Source organism: Chelmon rostratus, chromosome 12 (assembly GCF_017976325.1).
Source record: "Chelmon rostratus isolate fCheRos1 chromosome 12, fCheRos1.pri, whole genome shotgun sequence".
Classification (NCBI taxonomy): domain Eukaryota; kingdom Metazoa; phylum Chordata; class Actinopteri; order Chaetodontiformes; family Chaetodontidae; genus Chelmon; species Chelmon rostratus.
This window is the reverse complement of record NC_055669.1, coordinates 17,554,527-17,582,340: the sequence shown is the minus strand read 5'-3', so window position 1 is coordinate 17,582,340 and position 27,814 is coordinate 17,554,527. Positions and strand designations below refer to the sequence as shown.

Genomic DNA, 27,814 nt, shown 5'->3' with positions numbered 1-27,814 from the left:
TATTTAATATTTTTGCTCTCACTCTTTGTTTTGTCGCTCCCTTTACTCAGTTGTCTGACAATAACATTCACAAATATCACTTACAGTGCTCCAAAAGGCAAGGTAAGTACAAATTTGTCCAAACATACAGATATAAACAGGCCAACTCCACCTTACAGGTGTTCTTTAACCTCAGATAAATGTAATACTATTTTTTTGTATTTTAAACTGGCTTGGGCTTATGTGTCATTTTGTACTTGCTCATTTTTACTCAGTTAGGTTTAGTAAGCCGCTTTTTTTTCCTACTTGTTTTTCATGGTCATTAACATTAGATTATATATACATATATATGTTAGATTAGATTGCATGGTGTCTTTAAAGTGGGAATAAGCCATTCGGCATTTGGTGTTCATCTAAACCTCTTTACAACATCTGGCATCAAAATTAAACAGTTTGATTATACAGAAAGAACACATGCTGACTCTTATAATCTTATCATTTTTATTTAAATGCAGATGGACTTCTTGCAGCATTTTGCCTTTTTTGTGCCGATGGCCATATTTTAAAGGATTGCTGTAAGAGCTGTCCCCTCTTACTCAATTACACCACATATCAGTTAACAACAAAGACACCACTAATGTATTTATGTATTGAATTTGTTTACTAGATTCTAGATAATATTTATATTAGATTTAGTTGATTCAGTATGGTCTCTGTAAAATAGGGATGAGAGATTTGGCCGTATTGTACAATTTCGCAAAAACATCTGGCTTCACAATATTCACAAATATGGTCTTAATTATCAGATGTTATGAGATCTTGTGCAGTCAACTGTAGAGTTAGTAGATACTAACAGGATATATGAGCCTCATTGTTTCCTCCACTGGCTTTTCAGTGAGTGCCACACCAGTTTAATCAGCAGGACAGATGTTGTGGTTTTCTGCTCCATCTAGTGGAAGCAGGCAAACACTGCAGGAAGCAAGACGAGCTTGCGTGACCACGGTCAAACACCCAGCACGGTTTACTGAAAGGGTTGATGGATATAAATCAGAGACAAATCCAAAGATCTTGATTGGACCATTTTATTTTCTCAAGGACATTTATGAATCCAGAAGGATGATCTGTGTTTTGCTATTATCATACACAATTTCAAAAACAATGAGTTACTCTCTGATCACCATCACATCAACATAATGCACACACGGTACCAACTACAGTCACTGAAAGCCTGGGGTTTGGTACAGAGCCTGGTTGACCAAAGGAATCACGAAGTTACAGCCTTCTTTTATTGTAAAACCATCACAGGGGCAAAGGCGATCTTGCTTAGACACCTTTGGGAGGCCAGGTCTGGATATATTACACAAAATCCAATTTCCACAAGTAAAGATTCAATGTTTAAACTCATTCACAACTCCACAAGCGGGTTGGAGGAAAAATTGCAGAAAAGATTTCAGACAACTCCCAATCAGCCGTGGTCTTAACTTGTGGAATGACACATCGAGAACAAAAAAGTGTCACCAAATGTGCACTCGGTGCCCTCATCAAGTTGATTCTTCTGTCAGCTGGCAGCCAACGGTTCAGAGGAATTATCCGTTTAGCCAGATTTACAAGTCAGCATCAATAGGAAACAGCTGAACCGCCGCGTGGCGCCGGGCTGATAGAAAGTACATGCTTTGATGACAAAGATTTAATGATGGCTTTGTTGTGATGGAGCAGGAGTCTAACTTTGTCATTCAAATTGCACTCTACCCAAACACAAGAAAAAGCTTCGCGCACACGTTAAGCTTCTTTCAGGAATGTTAGAAAATAATTTGGGAACGCAGACTTAAACATGTTAAGATGGACATTCAGAACAAGACGGTTTAATAAAAACTAAAGAAACATGAGGAATTGTAAAATCTGCCTTGAAGTTATAAAGTTGTGTGATTCTGGAATGAAGCCAAAAGGTTTTAACGAGAGTTTTTGGAGTCAGACCACCTGAGACTCCAGACCAGAAGACCAATCTATACATAATCATGTCCCCTTTCAGACCTCCAGTACATGGTAATGGTGATGCTACAGCAAACAGTTACTATTGAGTGTAAGGTAATACTAGTAACTGAGGTGCTCTCTAAAATAAACTTCCTAAGACAATAAGGTTGAAGAGTGACTTGAGAAAGAGGACAGAAATGTTGTTCACCTGTGACCCGACACATTTTAAGGTTTTAGCTTCATGCTAAGGTCACAAATTGGACAAGGGGCCTCTTAAAAAGAAAAGTATTCTTTCAGCTTCCTTCTGGCCAACACTGGGGAAAAAAAAAAAAAACATTTTCATGTCCAATTCATCCTTGCACAAACTACTGAAAAGGATCACAACCAGGTTAAAACTCTGAGGGGAGAAGCCTGAGCGTAGCTGGCTCATTGAAATTTAGATGTCGTAGTTTCAGAACGCTTTCAGGAAGAAAGGAAATGAATGACAGAATGGCATATTTAGAGCAGATCTGCTGCTATGATGGCCTCCCAAAGAGCATGTCCAACCGTCGAGCGACCTCACTAATGATTCCAGATCAGTACGCTAATTCAGAACTTCACAGATTCTCTGTCACTTCTACAGCACGAGGCCGAACAAATACTGTATTTGGGCCACAGCGTGGATTAAGGACCACTTGCTTATTAGCAAAGAACAGTTACAAAAACAAAAGAAGTGACAGACCAGGCTACAGTAATAAACACAACGGTAAACAACCTCATGCTTCACAGGAAAAAAGAAAAAAAAAAAAAAAAATCACGTTTCCAGCATACACACACACACACGCACACACACAAATATTTTCAAACAGTGTTAATTTTTAACTCATCGTTCATCCAAGAGTGGTCAGAGAAAATCATGCGGCTATCCTTAAATTCTGTGACGGACAAGAGTGAAATTCTTCACAACACGTGCCTTCTCTTTGCACTGCTCATCAAGCTGAACGGTCAGAGAGACGCAGCGGTGACTCATTTATTTCAGGTGCAAAAACGCACAGAAACACTGAAATCTGGAGATTTTTTCCCAGTTTTCATCTTCGACATTCGTGTTTCTCTCTAGACGAGACAGTAGGGGTGTGCAGTGTGTGCGCCACTCTCGCATGAATGATGGTTAAAAACAACACCAGGCAAATAGAGACATTTAAATAATTTACGATGTATTTACACAATAATCCATCTTATTTTCCAGCAGTGTCTTTTTATCCTCGCAGCGTGTGAATGCATCTTCTAGTCACCCATCTTTACTTTCGACGTCTGAGGGAGAAAAACAGAAACCGGTTATTACAGAGTTTCAGATGCAGAAACAGGTTGAATCATCACATCTCTGCAACAAAGATCCATCGCGACTTTTGTGAAAATAATTAGGATCTCTGCAATGACATTTCTCAAGAAGTCTGTAACAGTGGGCAACAACCAAAGGACAGCCTGTCTCATTCACCTGCAGAATGGCTACGATGACACCAAACAGGCCAATTGCACTGCCAAAGATTTCCACAATGAGGATCTTCACGAAAAGGCTGGCGTTCTGGGCGTCTGCCAACGCTGCGCCGCTGCCCACGATGCCGACACAGATCCCACAGAAGAGGTTGGAAAAGCCCACGGTCAGACCAGCTCCAAACATGGAGTAACCTAGAAGAACAGAAATGAGCTGAGCCAAAGACTAATCCATGTGGGCCTGGCCCCCGAAAATGTAATTCCCTGTCATGGTTCGGAAATTTGACAGTGAGAATCGATGATAATTAGGGGTGCACGATAGTTATCAGGCCGATAACAGGAAATTATGATGTCATTCCGATAAATCCAATATCATGACGAACAGCCCCGATAACATATGTGTTTTTGTCAGCACGGCAGTGCCTCGCTCCCACTATGAGACCCGAATGGCCTGCAGTGAATGTTGCGTTCCTGTGACGTTGGCATAATCAGAAAAACTCTTTGTCACTGGGAAAAATCAGGAACACCCCCTCATGCCAGAAAACAACTCGTTAACTCGGTCATAATCTTGGTAGTTGCTGACTTGAATTAACATTTGTAGCATTTTTACACGTTACACATAAGGAATAGAAACATGAACTTAAATAGGCCGAAAGAACGACTACCAAACGAGGGAACGGGGGAATGTACGTTACACCTTGAATGCAGCATGCGGCACAGCGTGCTTATGAAAACAGAGTTCAGACTTCTTCAAAGTTTCCGAAGAAGACTGTTCGCTGTTTATTCGTAACAAATGATCCAAGCGAGTTCCACGAGGAGGGAGAAATTGCATGAGTTTTAACACCTCAAACCTGGTCAGCCACCTGAAACATAACCACGCTTTGACGGAGTATGGAAAAGCGTATGAGGACGGCCGGCCTGCTAAAGACGCTAACGTTAGCAAGGCAGCCGCAAAGAAGCCACCGGGACTGACACTCGTCGGCGAGGCTTTCAAAAAATCCAAGAAATTTGCCAAAGAAGACCCACTGGCTAAGGTTATTGAATATTGAAGCGTAGCAACTGCCTCTCACTGTGCACCGCTGGTTTTGGTTTTGTTTGTGGTATTGATGTCATGATGTTAGGTATATGTGTGTGTTATCGGTTATCGGTATTGGTTTTAAAAAACAGTTATCGTGCATCCCTAATGATAATTAATTTGAAGGAATTAATACATATTTTAACCAAACAGTAAAAGATCATGCCAGTCGATGTTTAAGCCACATGCTTCAATATTCATTTATTTGCCAAAACACTTTTTATCGACACACCAAGTTTTTATGGAAATGTGGCCTGTTCCATCCACACCTGTGCAAACTGAAATTTCTCATTTTAAAACACACACAAAACAAAAAACACATCTATTACCTATATTAAATTCATAGGCGTTTAAAAAAAAGACAAAAATGCACCCTGGATACAGCGATTTGTGTGCTGTTCAGTGCCATTTCATTTTAAAACTGTTCAGGGCGCTTCATGTCCGTTTTCTTACCAGCTTGGTAGTTCCTTGCTCCGATGGTTTCAGGGGTTGTTCCACTGAAGTTCTATAGGATGAAGGAGATTATTTTTAGAACCAAATAACCATCATTGCTCTGTTGTCAAGTCATTAAACTTGTTATTTTTGTTCCGTATGTATAATGCTTTTATTTCTGGCTGTGCTGCTCCCTGTACAGTGATCCTGTTTCTAAAGACAAATTGATGATCGTGAACAATAAGTATGCTCGTTGCTCACCTCAGCCATGTTGCTGATCACAATGGCCATGATGATGCCGTAGATCGCCACAGCTTCACAGAAGATGATGCTGGAGGGAGAAATAAAAAACAAAGTAAGAGAAGTGATCGCTACAAAGTGCTGTTCAAGACCAACAGTAACAAACTGCGGTCACGGTTGATTGGTGGAACTGTAATTCACCGGCGACTCTGACAGGCACTCGTGGATGCTCATTCATTGACTACAAAGTGTTGGGAAGCCGACTGAGAGCAGGACTCAGGATTATGTAGATGCATGACAATCGTATAAAGCCGCAGCTCAACTCTGAGACTCTGCATCGTCTCCAAACATTTTTTGACCGTATTTCAGTCTTCAGGTTCAAAACGAACACAAAAATATGACTTTTAAACTACCTTTATTGTTTAGCCTCAATATTCAACTATGTTCAGTTGGAAAATACTATGCAGCTGAGCCTATGAGTGACGAAGGAAGGAAGGACTTTACTAATACTAATAATAAGAATACTAATCCCACAGGGGGAGAGTGCAGTGATGCAGCAGTTACTTCACATCAATCGTGAAGAACAAATAATTTAATAAAACATGAAAAAATACAAAAATAGAGGCGAATCTGACAGAATGAAGCTGAACATTTCAGTCCTCGCACGCCTACCTGACCAAATTCTTGGTTTTGATTCGTGGAGCCTTGACACCACCACCAATGATGCTCGAGCCGGTGATGTAGATCCCCCTGGAAACAGAAACAACAATGAGCACAACGTCTAAAGCACAACAGACAGCGACCAAGTGATAAGAAAGGATTAAGAGGAAGAACGACGAACCCAAACAACTCATTCATCTATATTTATTCTTTGACCACTATTCGAGAAAACGCTCATGACAAATCAGGTTGCAGTTAATTTTCGATCTGCAAACTACTTACTTTTGCAGGTAGCAAAAAATTGTTTGTGATTCCTGTTGTGTAATCTAAGCATAATTATCTGATAAAATAGAGAAATTAAAATCCCCTCTTTACAGTCTGATCAGAGGCATTCCTCCTCTGTTGTCATCAATGAACATTGTCCACAAGAACACCACCAGTTGCCGTTTACTCGTGGACGCGCAGCCGTTCGTTGTTGTTTTGGCCAGCTGTCACAGTGTGATGTCAGTGTGTGATGTCACAGTGTGTGATGTCACCGTGTGTGATGTCACCGTGTGTGATGTCACCGTGTGATGTGATGTCAGTGTGTGATGTCAGTGTGTGATGTCAGTGTGTGATGTCAGTGTGTGATGTCACCGTGTGTGATGTCACCGTGTGTGATGTCAGTGTGTGATGTCAGTGTGTGATGTCACCGTGTGATGACACCGTGTGATGTGATGTCACAGTGTGATGTCACAGTGTGATGTCAGTGTGTGATGTCACAGTGTGTGATGTCACCGTGTGTGATGTCACCGTGTGTGATGTCACCGTGTGTGATGTCACCGTGTGATGTGATGTCAGTGTGTGATGTCAGTGTGTGATGTCAGTGTGTGATGTCAGTGTGTGATGTCAGTGTGTGATGTCACCGTGTGATGTGATGTCACAGTGTGATGTCACAGTGTGATGTGACAGTGTGTGATGTGACAGTGTGTGATGACACATATGTGTTTTTGTCAGCACGGCAGTGCCTCGCTCCCACTATGAGACCGTAATGGCCTGCAGTGAATGCTGCGTTCAAGTGATGTTGGCATAATCAGAAAAACTCTCTCACTGGGAAAAATCAAGAATACCCCCTCATGCCAGAAAACAACTCGTTAACTCGGTCATAATTTTGCTAGTTGCTGACTTGAATTAACATTTGCAGTATTTTTTTCACATGTTACACACAAAAAATAGAAACATGAACTTAAATAGGCCGAAAGAACGACTGGCAAACGAGGGAACGGGGGAATGTACGTTACACCTTGAATGCAGCATGCGGCACAGCGTGCTTATGAAAACAGAGTTCAGACTTCTTCAAAGTTTCCGAAGAAGATTGTTCGCTGGTTATTCGTAACAAATGATCCAAGCGAGTTCCACTAGGAGCGAGAAATTGCACGAGCTTTAATACCTGATCAGTCACCTGAAACATAACCACCGCTTTGACGGAGTTTGGAAAGCGTATGAGGACGCCCGGCCTGCTAAAGACGCTAACGTTAGCAAGGCAACCGCAAAGAAGCCACCGGGACTTACGCGTCGGTGAGGCTTTCGAAAAGTCCAAGAAATTTGCCAAAGATGACCCACAGGCTCAGGTTATTGAAGATTTAATCATGGACATGATGGTGCTTGACTTACTATGGACTGCCTTTTTTCAGTTTGTTTACATAGATAAGTCTAAGTAAGGGATCATGTATCTTCCTTCAGGATGACATAGAAGCCCGACGCGACGCTTCTCCGTAGGAAACTGCTCACTATACGTTATCCCGCTTAGAACACGGCTTATTACTAAAGCATTCAATAGTGTGACACAAAATACTGATTAAAACATATTTTATTGATTTAAAATGAGTCTACTCTTGCCTGTCACCGCTCTCACTGCGCAGCGGCTCTGAAAGAAAACACGTACGTTGCGTAGCAACCGCCTCTCACTTTGCGCAGGCCGGCAAGCAGGAAAACTTATTTCTTTACAGATATTCAGCGAAATCATGTCAAATGATGTCAAGTGATGGGATATCCCAGACCTGAGAGAGACGTAGCTGGAGACAGAGTTTGGTTTACCGCTATTTTTTCGGACTGATGTTAAAAAGTCCTGCATCAGCTGATTTCTGCTTTCAGCGTCAAATCTGTCTCCAGTTTTGTCTCCACTCAGCAGTCTTTTAGCAGACCAATCGTACATGCTGTGTTTCTTTTGGTGTTTTTTTCGTGTCTGTCTGCTTCAATCTGGTCAATCTCTGCGTCCTCAAGTCTTTTGTGTCTTAATATCGCTCCTGCTGTAGGTCGCGCGTTGTTCTTTACTTTTCTCGTCTTTTTTGCAGGGGACATCATTCTCCAGCCAAGTGTTTGGTCCTCTCCAAACAAATTAAAAATAATGTACGGAAAATGCTCCATATTATGCCACTCAAATAAGCTGGCGATTTGTAATTGAGCTTGGTACATTAAGGGATTGCCCCTTTAGTCTGACTGTTAGGAACGCTACTGAATTTTCGCGATTGACCAATCAGAATTAAGTATTTAAGAGCATAGTCTTTTAACGTCTGTCAGTACAATATGCACTGTGCATTATTTTTGTTGTCATTGAGGAATGCACTTTTTCAGTTTGTTTAAATAGAAATGTTTGAATCTAACTTGTGCCAGTGCATTAATTTTCTATGTATATATATATTTTTTGTAAACTTCTGGAATACACTTTTTCAGTTTGTAATCCTGATGCATGTATTTGCATCATTTCAAGTGGCCTTTATTTTTTATATCAGTAAGTAATGCACCTTATTTAAATTGATGTGAGATATCAAATAGGTTTGTTTGATAGTTTTAAGAACATGTTTGAGAGGCTTACCAATAGTTTTTCATTGGAAAAATAAATATCTCTTCATTTAAAGAGTCAAAACTGTTTTTGGTTTTGTTCATGGTATTGATGTCATGATGTTAGGTATATGTGTGTGTTATCGGTTATCGTTATCGGCCTTTAGGAGCTGAAAGTTATCGGTTATTGGTATCGGTTTTAAAAAACAGTTATCGTGCATCCCTATCCACAATGTCCATTGATTCAACATGTAGATCAGAGATGCAGTGTAATCCAGCTACATTATATTTAGTCACTATATAGATACAACATGTCTGGGCCTCGACACAACAAGCCAACAGCAGCTGAGCGGTGCAGTGAGCCATGAGTGGCTGCAGTTTTTGCTGTGTGTCCTGCACCACTGGCTTTAACTGGCCCTTATATGCAGTTGTTCGGCTAGTTGACTCTACATCAACAGAAGTCTGTCAGAAAGAGCTCTCTGACTGGCTGGTGGACCAATGATTTCACTCATTTATAGTGCAGCTCCTCTATATATTTTAAATCTCTGGACATTTGTTTTGTTTGTCTCTCTGCGATATTCTCTGGAGGACAGCTGGTGAGGGTGCGTGCATCTTGGCAGTTTGCAGACCTTCGTCTATAGACTTCATAGTGTGTTCAAGAGCAACACAGGACGTAAGCATGAGGCTATGTATCAGTCAAGCTTTGTCCAAGGTAGTTCTTTTTAAGTCACCTTAGTTTGTCCAGACAACACCAAGTCAATTTGGAAAGTGTTTCATTTGTTATCATGTACTCTGAGGGAAACGCACATTATATCTTATAATTCACTGATTAATTTCAGAACATTAAGGGAAGCACAACATCCAGGAGACATGCAACACTGTTCCTGTTGTGTTAAGAGTAAGATTTTCCAGTTCCACATTTACACATGATCTATTTTGAGTGTTTCAAGAAAGAGGAAAATATTCTATGAAAGACCAAGTCTCACCATCCGTGTCTTACACATTCGAAATACCGCTTTAAAGTGTGCTCCTTGTTAGGTACTCACCAGGCTGCCCCCACCACAGACAGAGAGATGGCCAAGCCAATGCCCAGACTGGCCCACATGAAAGGAGAAGTCTCTGTCAGGAACCTGCGAGCAAACCAAGTACAGCTGATGAAGACGTGTGTGCGAGCAGCAAAACATTAATATCATCATTTGTTGTGATGTCAGTTGTTGTCAAAGTGGTAAAGAGGTCTTCCTAGTGCTTTGCAGCCACCTTACAGTTCATTTAAATGTTATAAATGGCACTCCAAGATAGAATCAAAAGTGTACAACATCTACCATATCTTTCCACAAAATAACCACAACAATGTTGCTGCTGCCATTAGCCGAATAAGAGGGCCAACACAATGAGTAAGTACAGAAGTACAGAACAACCAAAATGGATTTTGGAAAGTTAAATGTAGATTTAGTGACAAATGCAAAGCTTTATTCTATTGGTTACTCAGGCACAATGGTTAAATCACCTTAAAATGGCCAACATACATACAATATTAACTGTAAAAATATATGAAATGCTCTGGTCATTAAATTTTGTTATTATTTAAAATGCTACAGCAGAAATGGGCCAATCAGAATTTGAATAATAAATTTAAGCAAGTAAAATGTTTGAGATAAGTCTCTGGATAATAAACAAATAAATAATAAAAAACTGTTGACTTTTGAATAGGGATGCATGATAATATATACCCGCATTTGCCAGACGGCCATCATGATAACAGGCATAATAATGTTAATTCCATTACAGGAGAGACCTGACGCTCTTTAAAACTAGGTTGAAATTGAAGTGTATACATGGGCATCTACATCGGCCACTAAAGTGTTGTGCATCCCTACTTCTGAACAGCCATGTGAAGACAGACGTGAATCTGCCGCAGCACTGCGGTGTACTGGACGGCCTGAAATTAGTGTTTGTTGCAAGGCAGTACAGCAGTATTCTTAAAATTGTGCAATCTAGGAAACGTCAGTGTAGTTTTGTTAGAGAAATGCTGTCTGTTTGGTACAACTTTTAAACAGCCCCAAATTTCAACATCTACTCTCTGCAAGGAAACTCGATGCCCGGCTCGATGAGGCTCAAAGCACTCAACTGAAAATTGGTCTGACTTCAAATTAGGGTTACAACTAATAATGCTTTGAATTATCAATTAATCTGACAGTTAATTTCCTATTAAATCCATTATTTTTTTCATTCATAAATGACAATGACATGACAAAAAGCTGCAAATCCTCTCATTTGAGAAGCTTTAAGTATGTAAAACAATAACAAAGTAGCTGCCAATTACAACATCCTCCATTCAACTTGTCAATCAATTGAATACCTATTGCAACTCTGCAACAAATCAAGCCACAAAAATCAGCAGAAAATCTCATCTTGCCAGCTGTTTTATTCTGACAGGTGACAGGGTGATGACTTGGAGCTTGGGTAGTTCTGTTTGGGCCAGTATTTAAGTGCACAATTCAATATTGGTTTGTTGTCAGTTAGCCCATTCTAATTCAATAATCTGCAGATAGTAGCTTTGTGCCAGGATTGCTTACCATGCCACATCAAAGCGGAATCCAAGGTCAAATATGGTATAGCAGATACCTGCGGAAATAAAAAAAATCATCAAATTATATGTGAGCTTGGTGTATGTGAGAAAGCCCTTCAGTATAGACATTTGCAGTACGTTACTGCATTTATAAGCGTTTTCCCTGAACTATGTGTGAAACATTGTCACATTTATGTGCTAAAGTCGTGGAAAGAAGTTCTAACTTTAGTGTGATAGCTCACTCTCACGTGAAAACTGCTGCACTTCCTGTTTGAGACCGCTTCAGATCCGCACACGACCAGTTAACTTGCTAACGTTAGCTAGGCCAAATTAAATGATTAAATTAAATCAACAACGGCAACACGGGATCCCATCACAACATCCACCAGAGAAAGTCTAAAACTAGTCAACATAAATACAACACTGTTGTCTATCGTTTGAACCCCTGACAGCTGTTAAGCTTAGGCTATCTGACATTAGCGTAAAGCAAGGAAACGCTAACGTTAGCGAACTGCTAACTTGGATTGTAAAATCAGATCTTACATGTAACTATAGCCATGAAATTTTGACATTACTCAGCAACACATTTTGCTTTGGCGTCGGTGGGGTATTCATTACTGTCATGCATGAATAGTCGTATTTCCAACAGGCAAATTAATGTACTAACAGTAGCTAGCAAACAAAATGGAAACAGCCGCAACCGCTCGAGTCCCATGATTTAGTCAGGTCCCGAATCATAGCTGTCAAATGCATCAATTGCCACGAAGAAAGGACGACTGACTATACTGGCATTGTTGCATAAATCTAAGAAATAGATTATCTAATTTACTAATTCCAATATTCTAACAAATTTATAAGGAAAATATAATCTTACCGACGATCAGTATGGTACTCCAGAAGGCCAAAGTGACCCCCGTATACAGAATAGCGTGTCCGTTCATCATCCACTCTAGCAGCATCTATCCGGCGGTCAAACCTGCTGGATCAGCGAGATCTTTTTGGCTCAAATTAAAAATTTGACGCCAGTAACGCTACGATAACGAAATGATGCTGCTTAAAGACGCGCTATCAGTCGATGGAGGAGAAGGAGCATCAAAAGCAGAAGCTGGCTGATGTCAGCTGATCCAGCTTGACTAGCATGTGACCGGAGACTGGAGGGAGGCGTTCGGTTATGTTTCTTCTTCACCTTGTTGAAACGATTTTACACCGACGGCGTCAAAAAAAATCTTAATCTGTTACCACAGAGTGTAACAACAACTTGGTTTAGGATCTACGATGCAATATACACAGAATTAGAAAGGTTTGCAGCTAAGTCGTTAGAGACGTGAGTATTGTAGCCGAATGCGTCCTAGGAGGCTGCGTTCCACCTGACCTGCCTGCAGCGCCTGTTGTGGGCGCTAGATGTCACTCTTGTTCTTGTGTATCAGTCACGACTATATTATATTTAAAAAAGGCTTTTCTGTTGATTAAATCCCTCTTAAACGTTCACAAATGTCCACAAATAAGCACTATCAGCTCTGTTTTTTGTGTGCAATCACAAATGTTCACCCTAAAAATACATTGTGGAACAACAAAAACATCACTTAGAAAAACAAGTCTTATTTATTTACTTGTTTGTTTATTTCTAAATGTACCAGAAGTTAACACTGGGAAAACAGTTGTCAGGTTATTAGGTAAGAATGGATAAGACGTTATTCTATACAATTCAATTAGAATTCAGACCAAAAGAGCATGCTATTGTGTGTGATGCAGCATTTAAGGGTGTTTTATGTACTTTGAAGAGATTATGGTGATGAAGACCTGTGTGCTGATTTAAAGGATTTTTTCCCATGTTTTGTAAATTAAGCTTGATGATAAGATCAAGTACTTTCTCGAAGAAGTTTGTGATCAGTGCAACCAAAAATACGGCAGTTTTGAAACGTGGTGGCACTTAATATGTAGATACCCAATGATCCACCAGGGGGAGTCATTTCCTTAATATCCTTCCGTGAGGTTTTCCCTCATTCAATTGCAAATTGATGAGTTCAAAATATCTGAGTCAACGTGAACTGTCTAATGTGTGTTTTTATGACAAAAACATCCAAAATCAAGTCAACAATCCAGCACTCTGACTTTTCCTCTTCATTAATTTCACCACAGGCTTTCTGCCGGTGCGTCTTGCGGCCCCATTTTCATCTTATAACTCTCTGCGGCAGGTTTCACCTCTGAGGCCACAGAAGCTATTAATCTGAAAAGATGATCAGTTTTCTCTTTTATGCATCGCAGATGAAAAATGATTTAATGAGAACTGATTGGCCCCTGAAGGTCCTGAAGGCTTTTCTATTCACACCAACTCGGCGATAGATTTTGTCCTTCATCAAAGGACCAAATAACCAAACGTCCAAAATCATCACACTTTATGTGTCTTTTCACACCTGCATCTTTTGATCTCTCAGCAGAAATCCAAGAATCACAGGATCACAGACACTGACTGAACCCTCCAGAGGTAGATCAGAAATGGTGAAATTCCCCTTTACAATATGTTAATCAGATCTAGGAACAGCTTTATCAGCAGATATGAGACAAGGTTTTGTGCTCTGCATCATTGATGAGAGACTCTAGAAGAAAGGGAAAAGGTTACGCAATCCAGGTTTGAATTATTTTTCCCAACTTTCTATCTGTCATTGACTGAAGTGAAGAATTGTTTCATGTTAAAATCCACTTGACAGTGTTTGTATGTACCTTTAATGTATATGTCAAGGGAATGCTGGTTGCCTTTGGGTCAAGGCTGTTGTGCACAAAACAGCATCAGTCTTTGAATGCAGGTGCTTAAATCCCAAAGGTGCTGGTTGGACCACCCTGGATCTGAATCTGCATGTTGTGACACAACAGGAAGAACATTATTATCACAGAGCTTACACCTTAAATATGGTGCAAAGTACTGAAGTGCCAAATGTGGTAGGAAACATTCAAAATAAAAAGCATATTTTTGATGTAAGTCACACTTAACTTGAAGGCACGTTCTTCTACATTTACAAACTAACTAAAAGTCTAAAAAAGTCTTCGTTCAGCTGAAGGAAATAAAAAAACATTCATAAGTCTTCTATTGATATGAGAATCTGACTCTTTTGTTGCCTAAGAAACATTCTTTTCATGCAGCCGTTCTGCAGAAAAGGTCTTTTTCTATGCTCATTAGCAGTTGTTGAAATGGTGAACATACTTGACTCCGTGTTTATTTACAACAGTTGACATTTTGTCCATCTAACCTGTGGCTTTTCTTCTCGCACCCAACAGCCTCTCTGCTCTTAACTTGGCTGTCGGTCTGCATCGTACCGGATGGAGGAAAAACAAGTAGCCAAAAAAATGGCCCGTATTTTAAGCGTGCCTGCCCTTTGTACAATGTCTGATTCCTCTCATAATCTCCAGTCATAACTCAGGCCAAACAACGGCACATCCCTCCATGCCCTCCAGCTCACCGCCATTGGGGATCAGGACTTTGGCTGCTCACTGTCTGAGGAGTGCACTGTGACAGACCACCTGACAGGAGCTCAGTCACTCTGTTAAAGCCAGCAGAGAAAACCGTCCTCAACCAAAGGGCATTTTTCGTGAAATAATATAATTCCTGTTCTACTCGCCATCTGGTCACCCAGAAATTAAGATACTAATTTAAATTTTTCTAAATCAAGCATAAAAACTGGATTAAGATCCCAGGAACCATGTCGAATGTTTGGTATGCTCGTCCTTCCAACAAGCTATTTTATTTCCTTCTGGTACAATTGATCGGCTCTGGTCAGGTTTGTTCCCTCTCTTTCTCAATAGCTCTTCCAGACATGCTTGTTATAAAGGTCTGTATAAATAATTGAACTTGAACTAAATGTCAGCGAAGCAAATATTTCCCAGAGGAATCAATTTAAAAGCAGTGGAAATCAATAAATAAACTAAATAGGCTGCTTAATTTAATGTCTCAGGCTCAGGAATGAAAGATCCAAGCTGAGCACTGGTACGTACACACACTATCAGCATTCAGAAACATGTCACCAGCAGGCGAAGGGCTATCAAGTCCTGTGCAGCGTTTTACATTAAAGTCGTCTGGCCATTGCTTATGAAACACATGCTCAAAATGCTTATTTGATGCTGCTTGTGCACTCTTCAGTTGTGACACCTGGCGACAGGGGTGGTATGTGACGTCTGCTTGTATGTGCATTTTTTTTTAAATGCTGACTCTTTATCTTTAGCAGAAGTCTGAGAGGAGCCTTGCTTTCCCTGCTGATTGTCTCAACCCTGTTAGATATTTCTTTGATCCAGCACCCGTCCTATTCTGTGTTTTTTTTTATTGTTTCTTAACAAAAGGAGATCTACCATCAAAATATAACTTTTAAATAATATTATAAACAATGCGTCCTTGATTTCTATCAGAAGCAGACTGAAGAAGACTTCTCTAGCCGCCGACCATTGATTTTCCGGAGTGAAATTACAACTGTCACTGCAGATTTTAGTCAGCTGCAGCCAGCTATCTAATTACGCTAACCCTTTCCAGCTATATGCCCTTTTCAAAATGAGACCCATATGCTGTAAACAGGCCTTAAATATGCACCTACTGGCTTGAAGTTAGCTAATGAAATTCTCCTTGGCATTGGAAGTAATGCTTGCTTGCTACTGATGATAGTAAGCTAGTTAGCTAGACATGCTAACATGTGCAACTCTCGTTGGAACACACCATATGAGCCATTCTTTACAGCTTTGCTCTTGTGTTTATGCTCATCAGCTAGTTGCTAACTTTGCCTTTCAACAGTGCTGCTGAAAACCAAAAGAATGAGCTGAAAGATGCTACATGTGTAGCTTCATAGAGCTAAAGGGGGGACCTGCAGAGCCAGGTCACAGCTCTCTGTTGGTTCATCACCTTCATCATCCCTTGTTTATATAAAAATACTGATTGCAGCTGCTTTAATGCTTACAATCAAAATGAGAATACCTCTGTGCATGAAGAAAGAAGCAGTTTTATGAGTTTGGTGTGACTGGCCTGCACAGACCCTGACCTCAACCCCATCCAGTACTTGTGGGATCAACTGGACTGTGAGCCAGGAGCAAATCACTCACCAGCACTCATCAACATATTAACACCCATGATACAGAAAAGAAATGTTCAGCAGTCATGTAGGTGCAACGCTCAGGTGTCCACATGCCTTTGGCCATGAGGTGTAGAGCATGCATTGATTTCTGTAAACCACAGAGCTGATTCTTATTCATAATGCAAACCTATTGAACAATGGTTGCGCATGCCTTACTGAGCATTACATAAAAACAGAACATTAGTTTAATTTCAGAACTGACCTTATCAACGCTAATGTTAATGCATGCAGCTTAAAATGCATTTCATTCTCCTAAATGACAAGAACTCATTCAGGGCACATTTCCCCACATCAATAGCCCCAAGGCCTTTGTGTCAATGAATGTGTTTACATGCACACAGTATCCCGCTAAATGGGCCCAAACCAAGGCAGGCCGTTATTCTTTATTTGTTGTGCTGCTTGTATGCACCCTCATGGGCCCTGTCACAAATATAAATAGAATTATCTAAACATTGCCATGGAAACAGAAGATGCAGACTTTATGATAGGAAACATGTGCATGGGATGAGGTGCATACGTTCATCAGCGCCCAAGGTTATATGAGGTATGAGGTACAAAACACACACTTTCATCACTTTAAAAACATATACTGTTTAGTATTGTGGTAACATATTCTCTCTTTTCTCATCATTTTATCTTTTTCCATTCAGTTTTCTCTTTTCAGTTGAAGAAGTTGATGGTAGAAAACAGAACACAACAACATCCCAAAATGGTCACAGTGACCTGTGGGCATTTCATTCACACACGCTACGTTCACAGTCCTCTGAGTAATGCCCTTCTCATTATGTTAGGAGAAAGCACGCTGTGTCCTCACAAACGTCCCCTCTTAAGATGCTAACCAAAGCCAAGGGTTAATAAAACAGACAAGACTGAAAACATCATGTTCCGTTCAAAATCGTCAGGTTAAAGCCCCGTCACTATTCTCCGAGATACGAACGAATTAACGCCTTTTTGAGATGCTACACTGAAAGCGAAGATACAAACTCCTGACTAAGAAACATATTTTAGTGCTATAATATGAATGCATGTGCTAGAATATGAATTCTTCATACAAAACATGAATGTCACAGGTGTTCATAATTTCCCTTTCTCCCCCTGAGAGATGTGTGTTTGGGATATAAGACGCTAGTCATGCAATTAGGCTCTAATAAGGAGGTGAGCGGTCATACAAACTGTTATGTACTGTGTTGTACATTTGAACATACAGTGAGTCCTCCGGGCTCAGCTCTGTATATCTCATCAGTGAGTCGATAATAGTGTGTGTGGATGCTACAAATGCTGCTACCCTTTGCAAAGTGAATAAAGCATCCATCCACCTCCAACCACACAAATTAACAGTCTTTAGAAAAGTACATTGAGTCTCAACAATAGCTAGGAATAGCCAGAAAAATTAGTGGCCGGCTTTATCAACTGTGCTCACATAAGCTTTTGTTGAATTTGTAGACTCACTCTGGTCAACTCAGGCTCTTCTGTTAATTTTTCCTGCCTCTACCGAGGTAAACACACGACAGAATGAGATGTGCTTTTTAATTTTTACCCAGAAAGCTCTATTGGGTGAAGCAGCATTATGGACGGTGAATTTCTTACCAATAATGCAGCTGCCTTTCTCCTGGCCAATCATGCTTTCTCCTCCGAGAAAAGATGAAAAAGTAGGACTGACCCCTTCACTGGAGTCCAAGCCAAGACAAGTTCAAGTCAGAGCATGTTGAGATCAAGTCGAGACTGAGTGTAAAAATCAATAATAACAATAATGGAAAAAGATGGATTCTTTTAAGGTGGAAAAGTTTGAATTGTGAACAGGAAAATTTTAACACTCTTGGAGACACACTTATCTGAACATTATAATCCAGAAAGTACACACATGTGGAATACTTATTGCCACAATTGAAACAATTAAAGTTGGGGAATCCAGCAAGATATCTTAATCCAAAAAGCACTTTGAAAAAGCTGTTTGAAGGATGAAGGTAACAGCAGACAAAACACACAAAAACTCTCAATCACCGACTGCTCCTACTACACAAGTCACTGAAGCATTATTGAGATAATACATATATAAAAATATATTAGATGTACCTCCTCTTAAAATAAGGACTGTAGCTGCGAATGTAGGGTAAAATGTGCTCATCATCACTTAAGCAACATTTTTAACAAATATCCCACTGAGTATAATCTATAAACCAGCTTTAACCATTTGTTAGTATAATCAACCAATACTTTAATGAATAACACGCTGTGTATAATTCATGAATCTTTTCCAACACTTGGAATAATCAACCACGCCCTCCCTTCGGGTTGGATACCATTTCTCAATGTATCATCTACCTGGGTGCTGGTGTTTTGGAACAGCGGGCAGAAAGAACCTAATGGTATTGATCGGTCTCGGCTGGGCAGCCTAATGTTGGTGTCGCAATGATCCAGGTTTTACTCATCATAATCGGGTAATCTTTTGCATCCGTGTCAATCCACGTTTCTGGCCAGGTAGGCCTGTGTATTACCATAGCGACATAAAGATAGTGTACTTTAGACTCCTCTCTACTTGCTCCGCCTTCATCTTGACATCATGTCAGTCATATTTCATAATGTAAACCTGTCGTAAAGTGAATGCTGCAAACAGAGATAACACTGCAGGCATAAATACAGACAAACATTCTAACTGAGAGAGCAATCAGATCCGTTTTACTGCAAAATTTGAGATAAAAGGACAAAACCTTAATCACACCAGACGAGAAATTGACTTGGCACAATCTATTATCAGTCTTCCCTCCGTCCGTGGTCGTCTCATCAGTCATGATTGATTTCAATAGACCTGATGAGCCGAAGTCGAGCTTTCAGCCTCCAGTAGCTGATGAGGGGCAGAAACGCTGCTGAGCCGGTGATCATTCAGGGCGATCATTAACTTCTGTTCTCAAAGAAGAAGAAGTACTGATCAGAAATGGGCTGACTTGTGACTGGACTCGGGTCATTCCAAGACAGGACAGCTTTGGAGAGAACTGGAGAGCTATTTAATCCTTCTTTAACATAATATATAATAAGCTATTTATATGCATATTTCAGCATACATGAGCCTGTGAGGGTTGAAGGCCTCCTATTTGTTGTGTTAAGTGGATAGGCCAAACATTGCAGGGCATTAATGCAGCTAGAGAGGCAATTATCAGAATTAAAGGAAGTCTTTTTTTCATGATACAGTGAGCTGATGAAAGCAAAGCATAAACCAAACATATATGCAAATATTTCAGTCGCATATGGCAAGTCGACCTGGAACATTGAAATAAAATGGAAATAAGAACACAGACAATAAAATTTTAATATATAAATAATGCACACACATTGTGCCGTGGACGTGCTTGGCAGACTTCAGTAAGTTACAATTGTTCTACAGATAAAGACGAAGCCCCCCAACTCCACCCCTCTGACCATGAAGTTTGAAGCATACTGATGCTATTAGTTATCTAAGTGCTGACTAAGAGATCTAAGTACTGACGTCTTTGTGTTTGGTCTATTTCGGTAAAATTTACATTTGAATGGGTGATTCATCTCTTCTTGCGTGTCGACGGGAACATAATAAATGTTGAGCTGCAGAAGACGTGAGACAGACAGTCTCAGCGAGGCTTTGTTGAAACCACTGTCTCATTTAGAAACCTTGACTTGATCCTGTTTACAAACAGCAAAGCGCCTCACCAGGTTCTGGCTGACAGTGAAACACGAAGCAGCAAACGGCTCAAGGAATAATCCAGAGAACATGATTTATTTGTAAAGTCTGAATCAGATAATCACATTTTCTTGAGACCTAATGACAGAAGATTATCTCTGAACATGTTCGCTCCAGCAAATCAGTGGTTACTTCAACTCCAGAGGGGCAAACTAATCTACAAAAACCCATCTTATCTTTCTTTTTTTAAAAGCTAGGGGCCATTAATTCATTATTTTCATTAGACCTTTGCCTTGAGTTAAAGAAGAAAACCCACAACAGATAATATCCTAACATTCTGATTTGACCATCCATAATGACAGCCCACACAAAAGGAGCTGGGAGCCATTTTCTTCCGCTGTAAGCCTGAAAACAAGCTGGACTTTCTGCACCCCAGCCATGTGCATTGTGTAAGTAGGCACCGGCCCAATCATTCAACAAATCTTCAGCATCCTCCGCCTTTACAAAACAACCCAGGCTATTTCTGTCCAGCCTCGGACGGTGCAGTGGTGCCGACTGGAATTCAATTCTTGCCTCTGATGCAGACAGTGGAGCCTCCAGCTCACCTGCTCATCTCTCACTGCTACCGAAGGACAATTTAGGCTCTTGTCTTACATCTCTTTGTGCAAAGATCGGCTGATTATGTAACTGATTACCTGCTTCCGTCTTCCATCCATCACGCCACTGAGTTTCTATAGATCACATTTTTACATGCTGTAGCGTGTGACATCCAGTCAGTAGGAGGTAACAATGACAGACACCTATTTCCCCTTTATTGTCAATCTTTATTGTCAATCCAACGATCGTTAGGTGACTTTTTTTTAGTTCATCTGTTAAATGTAGGATTGGTGGGTTGATCCTCAGATCTCTCCACATGTTGAAGTGTCCTTGATTGAGACTCTGAGCCCCAAATTGCTCCTGGTGGCCAGGCCAGCGACAGTGTGTGTGTGTGTGTGAGTGTGTGTGAAGGTGAATGAATGCCACATTTGTGAAGCACTGAGGTTGAAAAGCGTCCATTTATGGTATTTTTTTTGCAAAACTGTGTGTGTATGCATGCCTGAGTGTTTGTGTGCTAGTTGAAGGGTGGATGTGGTCCAGAAACTGATGCTATCATGGACAGCAGATGCACACGCACACCTGTTAATAATGTTAATTGCCTTCCCACATAGACAATCAAGTTCACACCTCTGCAGCCACCAGAATGCAGAAAGTATAACTGGGATTCAAACCACTGTTTTTTCTTTTTTAATTTGTGCCCTCTAGTGGTCACTCTGGTGGCTAAATGCAGCTTTACATTTCATTCATTTAGATTAAACACTTTAATTAATGACTGACTTCAAAAAGAAACTGAAATTATCCTTCCCTTTTGCCTTGGGACACATTTATAGCCAGAGCAAGATATCAGCTATCTTTCTTTCTCTATATATATATTTATAGAAACAGCATTTAGGCCTTGAGCTTCAGTGTGGGTGTTTCCCATGACAGTGGTTGAGTGACATCTGGGAGCCAGCATTGCCGGGCGATCCATCAGATAGGCTTGTTGTAGCTCAGGTAGAAGAGGAAGTTGCCCATTAACTGGTTGTTATTTTGACCCCTGGCTCCTTCTGTCAAAGTGTCCTTGAACGAGACACCGAACCCTAAATCGCTTCAGTGTGTGTGTATCTGGGGAAAAATGTGCGTCACAAGCGTCTTCCAAATGAATGCAGTGTAGACTGAGGTGTCCCGTGCGGATCAGAAAGGACTACTATTAGCGATAAGAAAGCTTTCTTTATTTCAGACGTCTGGTGCTGCAGCACTACCATCCTTATGGCCAAAAAACTGGATCAGGACATCCATCAGTATAAGCAATGTAAAACAGCCTTCAAACAGTACCGATGCCAAGCCCAAACTGGTTCAGATTCAAGTATTATTCTTTAAACTGCCTCCTAGGCTTCTGATTCTGAAGTGATTTAACAAAAAGTGTATATATATATATAATCTGTTGTATATATTATTGTTATATTTTAGACCCTGGCCACCAGATATAGATATACACAGATATTGTTGGCTGAACCCAACATCAAAACATAATACTTACACTTGCCTTTATGCATCCACACATTTACTGTGCATGTCACATCTCCCACTCTGTCACGCACGTGTTCTCCCACATAGACATTTTCCTTCTGGAAGCTCATTTCATGCGAGGACCTTGCGCCTCCTCCTCCAGTCTAACAGAAACAGTCCTCTGGGATTGGCGTAAAAGGTCATCATGAATGCACAAACACACATGAGACACTTCACACAATGTGAGCGTCTTAAAATTCCCCACACGACATATTTTCATTATTCTTCCCCTACTACGAGTGGGTGCCAGTATGAGTGCATATGCGCCGTACGTGTGTGTGTGTACTGATGGAGAATCCAAATCAAGGCTGTTGGATGGATCTGAAGATGCCCTCCTCATATTCTGGTGTGCGTGGGGAAGTCAGAGTTTTGGATTATACACGAAACCTTCTCAGACACAGTTGGAGGCTGTGCTGCAGTAAAGTTAACATTAAAACTTCCTGATGTCTTGTTGCTCTTGGCTCTTGCGGATTAGAGGCCCAGACATTTTGCATGTGTTCAATTTCTGTTTGACCTCAACATAAAGTGGTTTAGATCATTTGGCTAAATTGTTGGCTTGTTTGCAACCTGACCCCATCAGACATTAATGTAACGTGTTGCCATGTACCCAGACCTCAGCAAATACTCTGGAGAGAAAAATGTTTTCATAACTGCTAGAATTGCTGGCCAAAACAACAAAAATGAGACCCAACAGAAACTGTTCTGTAAGGCTTCCAGGGGTGGAACGATGACGCATGACTGGATGTTAGTCAATCTGCAGAAAATTAAACAAATAATAATAATCAGTTCAATGTTTCAATCAGCAGAATAGCCAAAGATCATCTGGTTCTTGCTCCACTGTGAGGGTCTGCTGCTTTTGGACTGTAGGTTGGACAAAAGACCTTTGAAGACGTCACCTTGGGTTATGGAAAACAATTTTCTGATGTTTAATGGACCAAATAATGAACCATTTAACCAAGAAAATAATCATCAGGTTAATTGACTATTAAAATAACTATTAGCTGCAGGTGTAGAGACTGCTGATATTTATTTCCCATAAGACCAAATAGAACTGTGCTTCTCTTGGCTGGTCTGCAAGAACCTTTTGTTAATACACAAACTTCCGTAGTCCTCTTGGTAAATGTAATTCACATCACTGTGGTTATGGAAAAAATTTCATGTAAGCATTCATTACTTTGAGCTGGGTTTTGCTTGGGATGCTTGACTGCTGAATGTCATCACAATCTCTCAATTTTAAAGCTAAGCTTAACTGATTTTTTTGGCCACTTGGGGGCAGCAGAGTAAGCTGACACGGGGTTCACCTACTCTTCGTTTCCTGTATCATTATTATTTATCTGGAGTTGTGTTTCTGGTCACCTGGTAAATTTAAATCCAGTAAGAATTCTTCTTTTTTTGAGCCTGTTTTTGGTCACCACCCACTCCTGGGAGAATTATGAGGGTCTTCAGCTGCTAAATGCTCCACCATGCTCACCAGCGAGTCGTTAACTTTCGCTGTCTGCCGTTTGGCGCTGGACGTGTTGGCGCCGTCGGTTCACAGCCATTTTCCCGCTGTCAACCGCTATGGAAACGATGCTGATGTGAGCGGTGAGAGTGAGACAAAACTGTAAAGTTGTGAGACACAAAATCAGTGAACACAAAGATGGTAAAGTGTTCTGTAGAGCTGAGGGGAAGTGCACTGATAATTCTCTGTGGGTTTGCCGCTACAAGTGACCCCTTTCACACAAAGTCATTTCACCCATTTGTAATGTAGAAATATGATATGAAAGTAAATTAACATGAAACTTTAATTAAAGACCCACCAATAATTTATGAGTAGATATTTCTTCTTCACTCTGACAGTCAGATGTTCTGACTGAAGGTTCAACAACACAGGTAAAAACAAAATATCAATGCATCCTGAGGCATTAACTCACACTGTTCCCACACGCTGGTAAAATGCCAACAAAATGGATTAATGGTAGAAATTCAAATTCAGACTTACACCTTGTACGGTTTTGCACTGCATGTGCTTTAGACATCGAGCCAACTCCAGTTTTTGATCCTGAACCTGAATCTTTATCTGCAGGCTGCTGGTGTTTCTCTGCTCACGAACAAATCCCCACTTCTGAAACAACCCACCAAGCTTTCAGCCAGGTTCCTCCTCTCTTCCGTCTTCCTCTCCTCTCGTACTCTGTTTCTCTCTTTCCCGCTGTCTCTGTTTACTCATTCCCTCTCCATTTCTTCCTCTGTGTCTTCTATTGATGGGTCCTAAAGTTCAGGTCCTCAGTCCTCAGAATGCCAAATAGTTTCTTAGCTGTCCCGCCATTCAGCTGAGAGCCTCCACGGAAACACACAAATCAATACACTGAGTCTGCTTCTGACTTTTACTGAACATGCATTGAATGAGTTGAAATCAGTAGTAATGCAATGCTGCTGACTTGCTACTTGCACGAGGATGAGCCTGAATCAACACTGTCTTACAAGTTGCAACACCAAATATGTTCTTAAGGAAAACACACAATGAAGTTGATTACATTTTCTGTTAAGATAACTAGAAATTGCCATAGAAAGTATCTGGCAGGAGGTAAAATGTTGATACCAAACAACAAACAGCAACATTTCCCTTGTTTTCTGCCAAAATATCACATCTTGCGGTATAATACATTATTAAACTTTTTTATGGTTATGTTTAGGCAGTCATGGCTGGTTCAGGGCGAGCCCTGAAGCTACAGACACACTGGATCCAATGATAAGTGTCAAGTCCACGAATCCTATTCATTTTCTATGGAGAGCAAGAGATCACGCGGTGAATGATGGAGACGGAGCGTTGACGGACCAGTCGCCGCATCTGAACCTTCACACTAACTCTTCGTATGAAGGTGGGGCAGTACCTAAATGCAGCGCTTCATTCACGCACAAAAAATGCTGCCTCTGAACGTAACGCAGTCAGTGATATACATTTGTCAATGCATCTTAATTGGGAAATTAATTAACATATAATGTAATTTCTAGTAGACAGGTTTGGTGGGAATGTCTGTAGTCTGACTCCCCAGATGTTGACTGTGGGTACCATTTTGAAAAGCTCAGTCTCTATGGGAAACAACATCAATGGCCTCTGAGCTAACTCCGTGCTAGGGATTTAGCCATTTTAATGCCAGGGGTCACCTCCCCAAACGTTCCACCAAACCAGTTTCCCCTGACATTGTTTTGCAAGGGCGCCCTACCGGCATCCTGAGCCATCCAAGATGATTGCGATCGACAAGCCAGAGTGTTTTCTTCCCCCTCTACCAGAATAATAACGGGTTCAGCCAGACCAGACCAGCACTGACACAGCGCCGTGGAGATAGATCTGTATCTCCACGGCGCTGTAACCTTGTGATGCTTACTTTTTTCTATTTTGCAATTTTTTATTATCATTTTTCAAATGAGTATTTGTGCCTTCTACCTTCTTCCAATTTCTCATTTAACTGCTTCTTAATTAAGTTTGTTCTGTTTGTGTGTGGAGTTGAGTTTTCAAGCAAACACTGCACACATCCTGCAAACAGCTTCACTTCTGTCTAACACAGTCTAAGGAATTGATTTTCTGATGGGAACATGAATCCATCTTTAGAGGCACGACAGCAGTACTTTTCCCCATCACAGCTTCAACAAAAGGACGGAACGACTGTTTTTCTCTGAACCTATAATCATGTCGCTCTTCTGCACAGATATGTAGGACAAACTGAGACTGAGAAGTCAACCTCAAAAGCACACTTTGCTCACTCTGCAGTCAGTCATAACTCTACGCAAGCAGTGATTTATAGGTGCATTATTGCACTTAATCAAGAGGAAATTATAAAAAATGTGCGTTACTCTCCTCTGTCACACAGTGCAAGTAATTAGTCATAAACTGTTGTTGAGCAGTACGCGAAACACCCACCTGATCTTATGAGAGGCTCCACTTCACCCGTGACTGTCTGGTCTCATTATCCATACAGCAGATAACTGCCACTCTAACATGATTGCTTTTGTTTTTCCATGAAAACAAGCTGCTTGAAACAAGTTCTTTGTTTTGAGCGACGCGTTAGCAAATGGAAAAAATAATAATATTTAACCTTGGCATGACAAACTGAGCTCTGAGTGAAATCACTGTACCAAAGTACAACATCGGCCTTTTTGTAGGTGTGCAGAGGACGTTAAGGAAAAAAAAAAAGACCTTTTTAGAAATGTTGCCTGAACAACACTGTTTAGGTGTGCCAGTGATGGGGTCCTGGCGTTGGTTCTGTCATGGATTGATTCTTTCTGACAGCATTAATACAGCCTTTAGCTGTAGTTTCAGATGAAGGCAAAGCAACAAACGACACCCTTGAGGTGTAAAATCTGAATATACTCAGTTGTAGAGGACGCAGGATTCAAGACCGATGCTCACACTCCTGAGAAAAGTTGGTCTTCTGTTGATAATTTTTGCTGCTTTCTTACAGAAAACATGGCGCCGACTAAATGTGTGATGACAATCAGAAAGAGTGACTGAATGTCGTCAGACCAGGCAGACCTCTGGGCTGAAAACCGGTCGGACACGGCTCAGCTTTGGTTAATCTGGGTTTCTATTATGTTTAGGAATTTAATTTGATATAATTGCCATCTAAACGTCAAACATAGGACAGAATGAAAGAAAAAGACCAACGAATGAATGTGTAGAGAGAACTGAATCTTTGCTTTATTTTGTACTTGTAATTCTCAGTTTTGATATTGCTTTTGCAGTCTGGATTCTTGAACCATAACAACCAGTAATTAACATGCCAGCAATTTTACATGAAGGGTCAAATGTTCAGTGGACCACAGGCGCATCTCCTGTACAGAAAACTAATTAATGACCACATGCAAACGTTGAGTGCTTTAATTCCTACACCAAAAATTACAGCACACTGAACCACTCATTTTACCATGACACCCCATGACAGGCGGAATCAGGATTTGCCCCTTTGGAGTCCTTTGAAAGGCTTCTTAAAACAGTTATGGATTCCAAGAACATTAATACACATAGACTTACAGTAGATATTATTGTGAAACACTTGCACAAACATCTGCATCAAAAGTGTCCAATTTTACTCTACATTACAAGAACATGATGGACCTGTCAGCCAATCAGAACCCAGAATCTGGATACATATTGATGTGTAGGAGCTTAGAAGGAGGTTTAGGCCTCTGCTGCTTCCTGCATCACCTTCAAGGCCAAAATGCGCAGGTAAGGATGGTGGATGTTAGAGACTTAGTGTGAGATTCAACAGGGACCTCCTCGTGGAGGCTCAGCCGCCCTGAAGCTGCAGTCTCTGCATAAATTCTTTCTTTTTTTAGTTCAGTGCGTCCTGACCAAGGAAAAAATTCCACACAGTTACCTTTAAGTTCGGTCTGCTCTGTTTTGACTCTGAAAAGAGGAGTAAACATGCTGCCATATGGACTGACTGGAAGCTAATTGATTGTTGACTGCTACCCTGCATCATCAGAAATCCATGGAACTGCAGGGAGACTGACAGCAAGTCATGCATCGCTTCAGCAAACCTTTTGTGTTTATTTATGTTCTCCGGTGTTTGCTTTTACATGTGATCAAGTTGGGTCTGAAAATACCCTTAGACAGGGGAACAGTGGCTGCAATTAAACCTGTGCGAAAAGGCAAAGACCAGTTGACCAGAGGACTGCACGCTGTGTCTCTAATCTTTAAGGGTGTTTGGAGACGTGCA

General features: G+C 40.8%; 1 protein-coding gene across 1 annotated transcript; it reads right to left on the bottom strand.

The window, feature by feature from the left end:
• Nucleotides 1–1,052: 1,052 nt before the first annotated feature.
• On the bottom strand, nt 1,053–12,335 carry atp6v0b (ATPase H+ transporting V0 subunit b). Its single transcript, XM_041949099.1, has 8 exons — nt 12,091–12,335; nt 11,224–11,272; nt 9,694–9,777; nt 5,840–5,917; nt 5,189–5,258; nt 4,949–5,000; nt 3,425–3,615; nt 1,053–3,240 (listed from the first exon to the last, which is right to left on the bottom strand). Exons 1-8 carry the CDS (start codon nt 12,173–12,175, stop codon nt 3,214–3,216), a joined length of 636 nt encoding a protein of 211 aa, XP_041805033.1. The 5' UTR covers nt 12,176–12,335; the 3' UTR covers nt 1,053–3,213.
• Nucleotides 12,336–27,814: the final 15,479 nt, after the last annotated feature.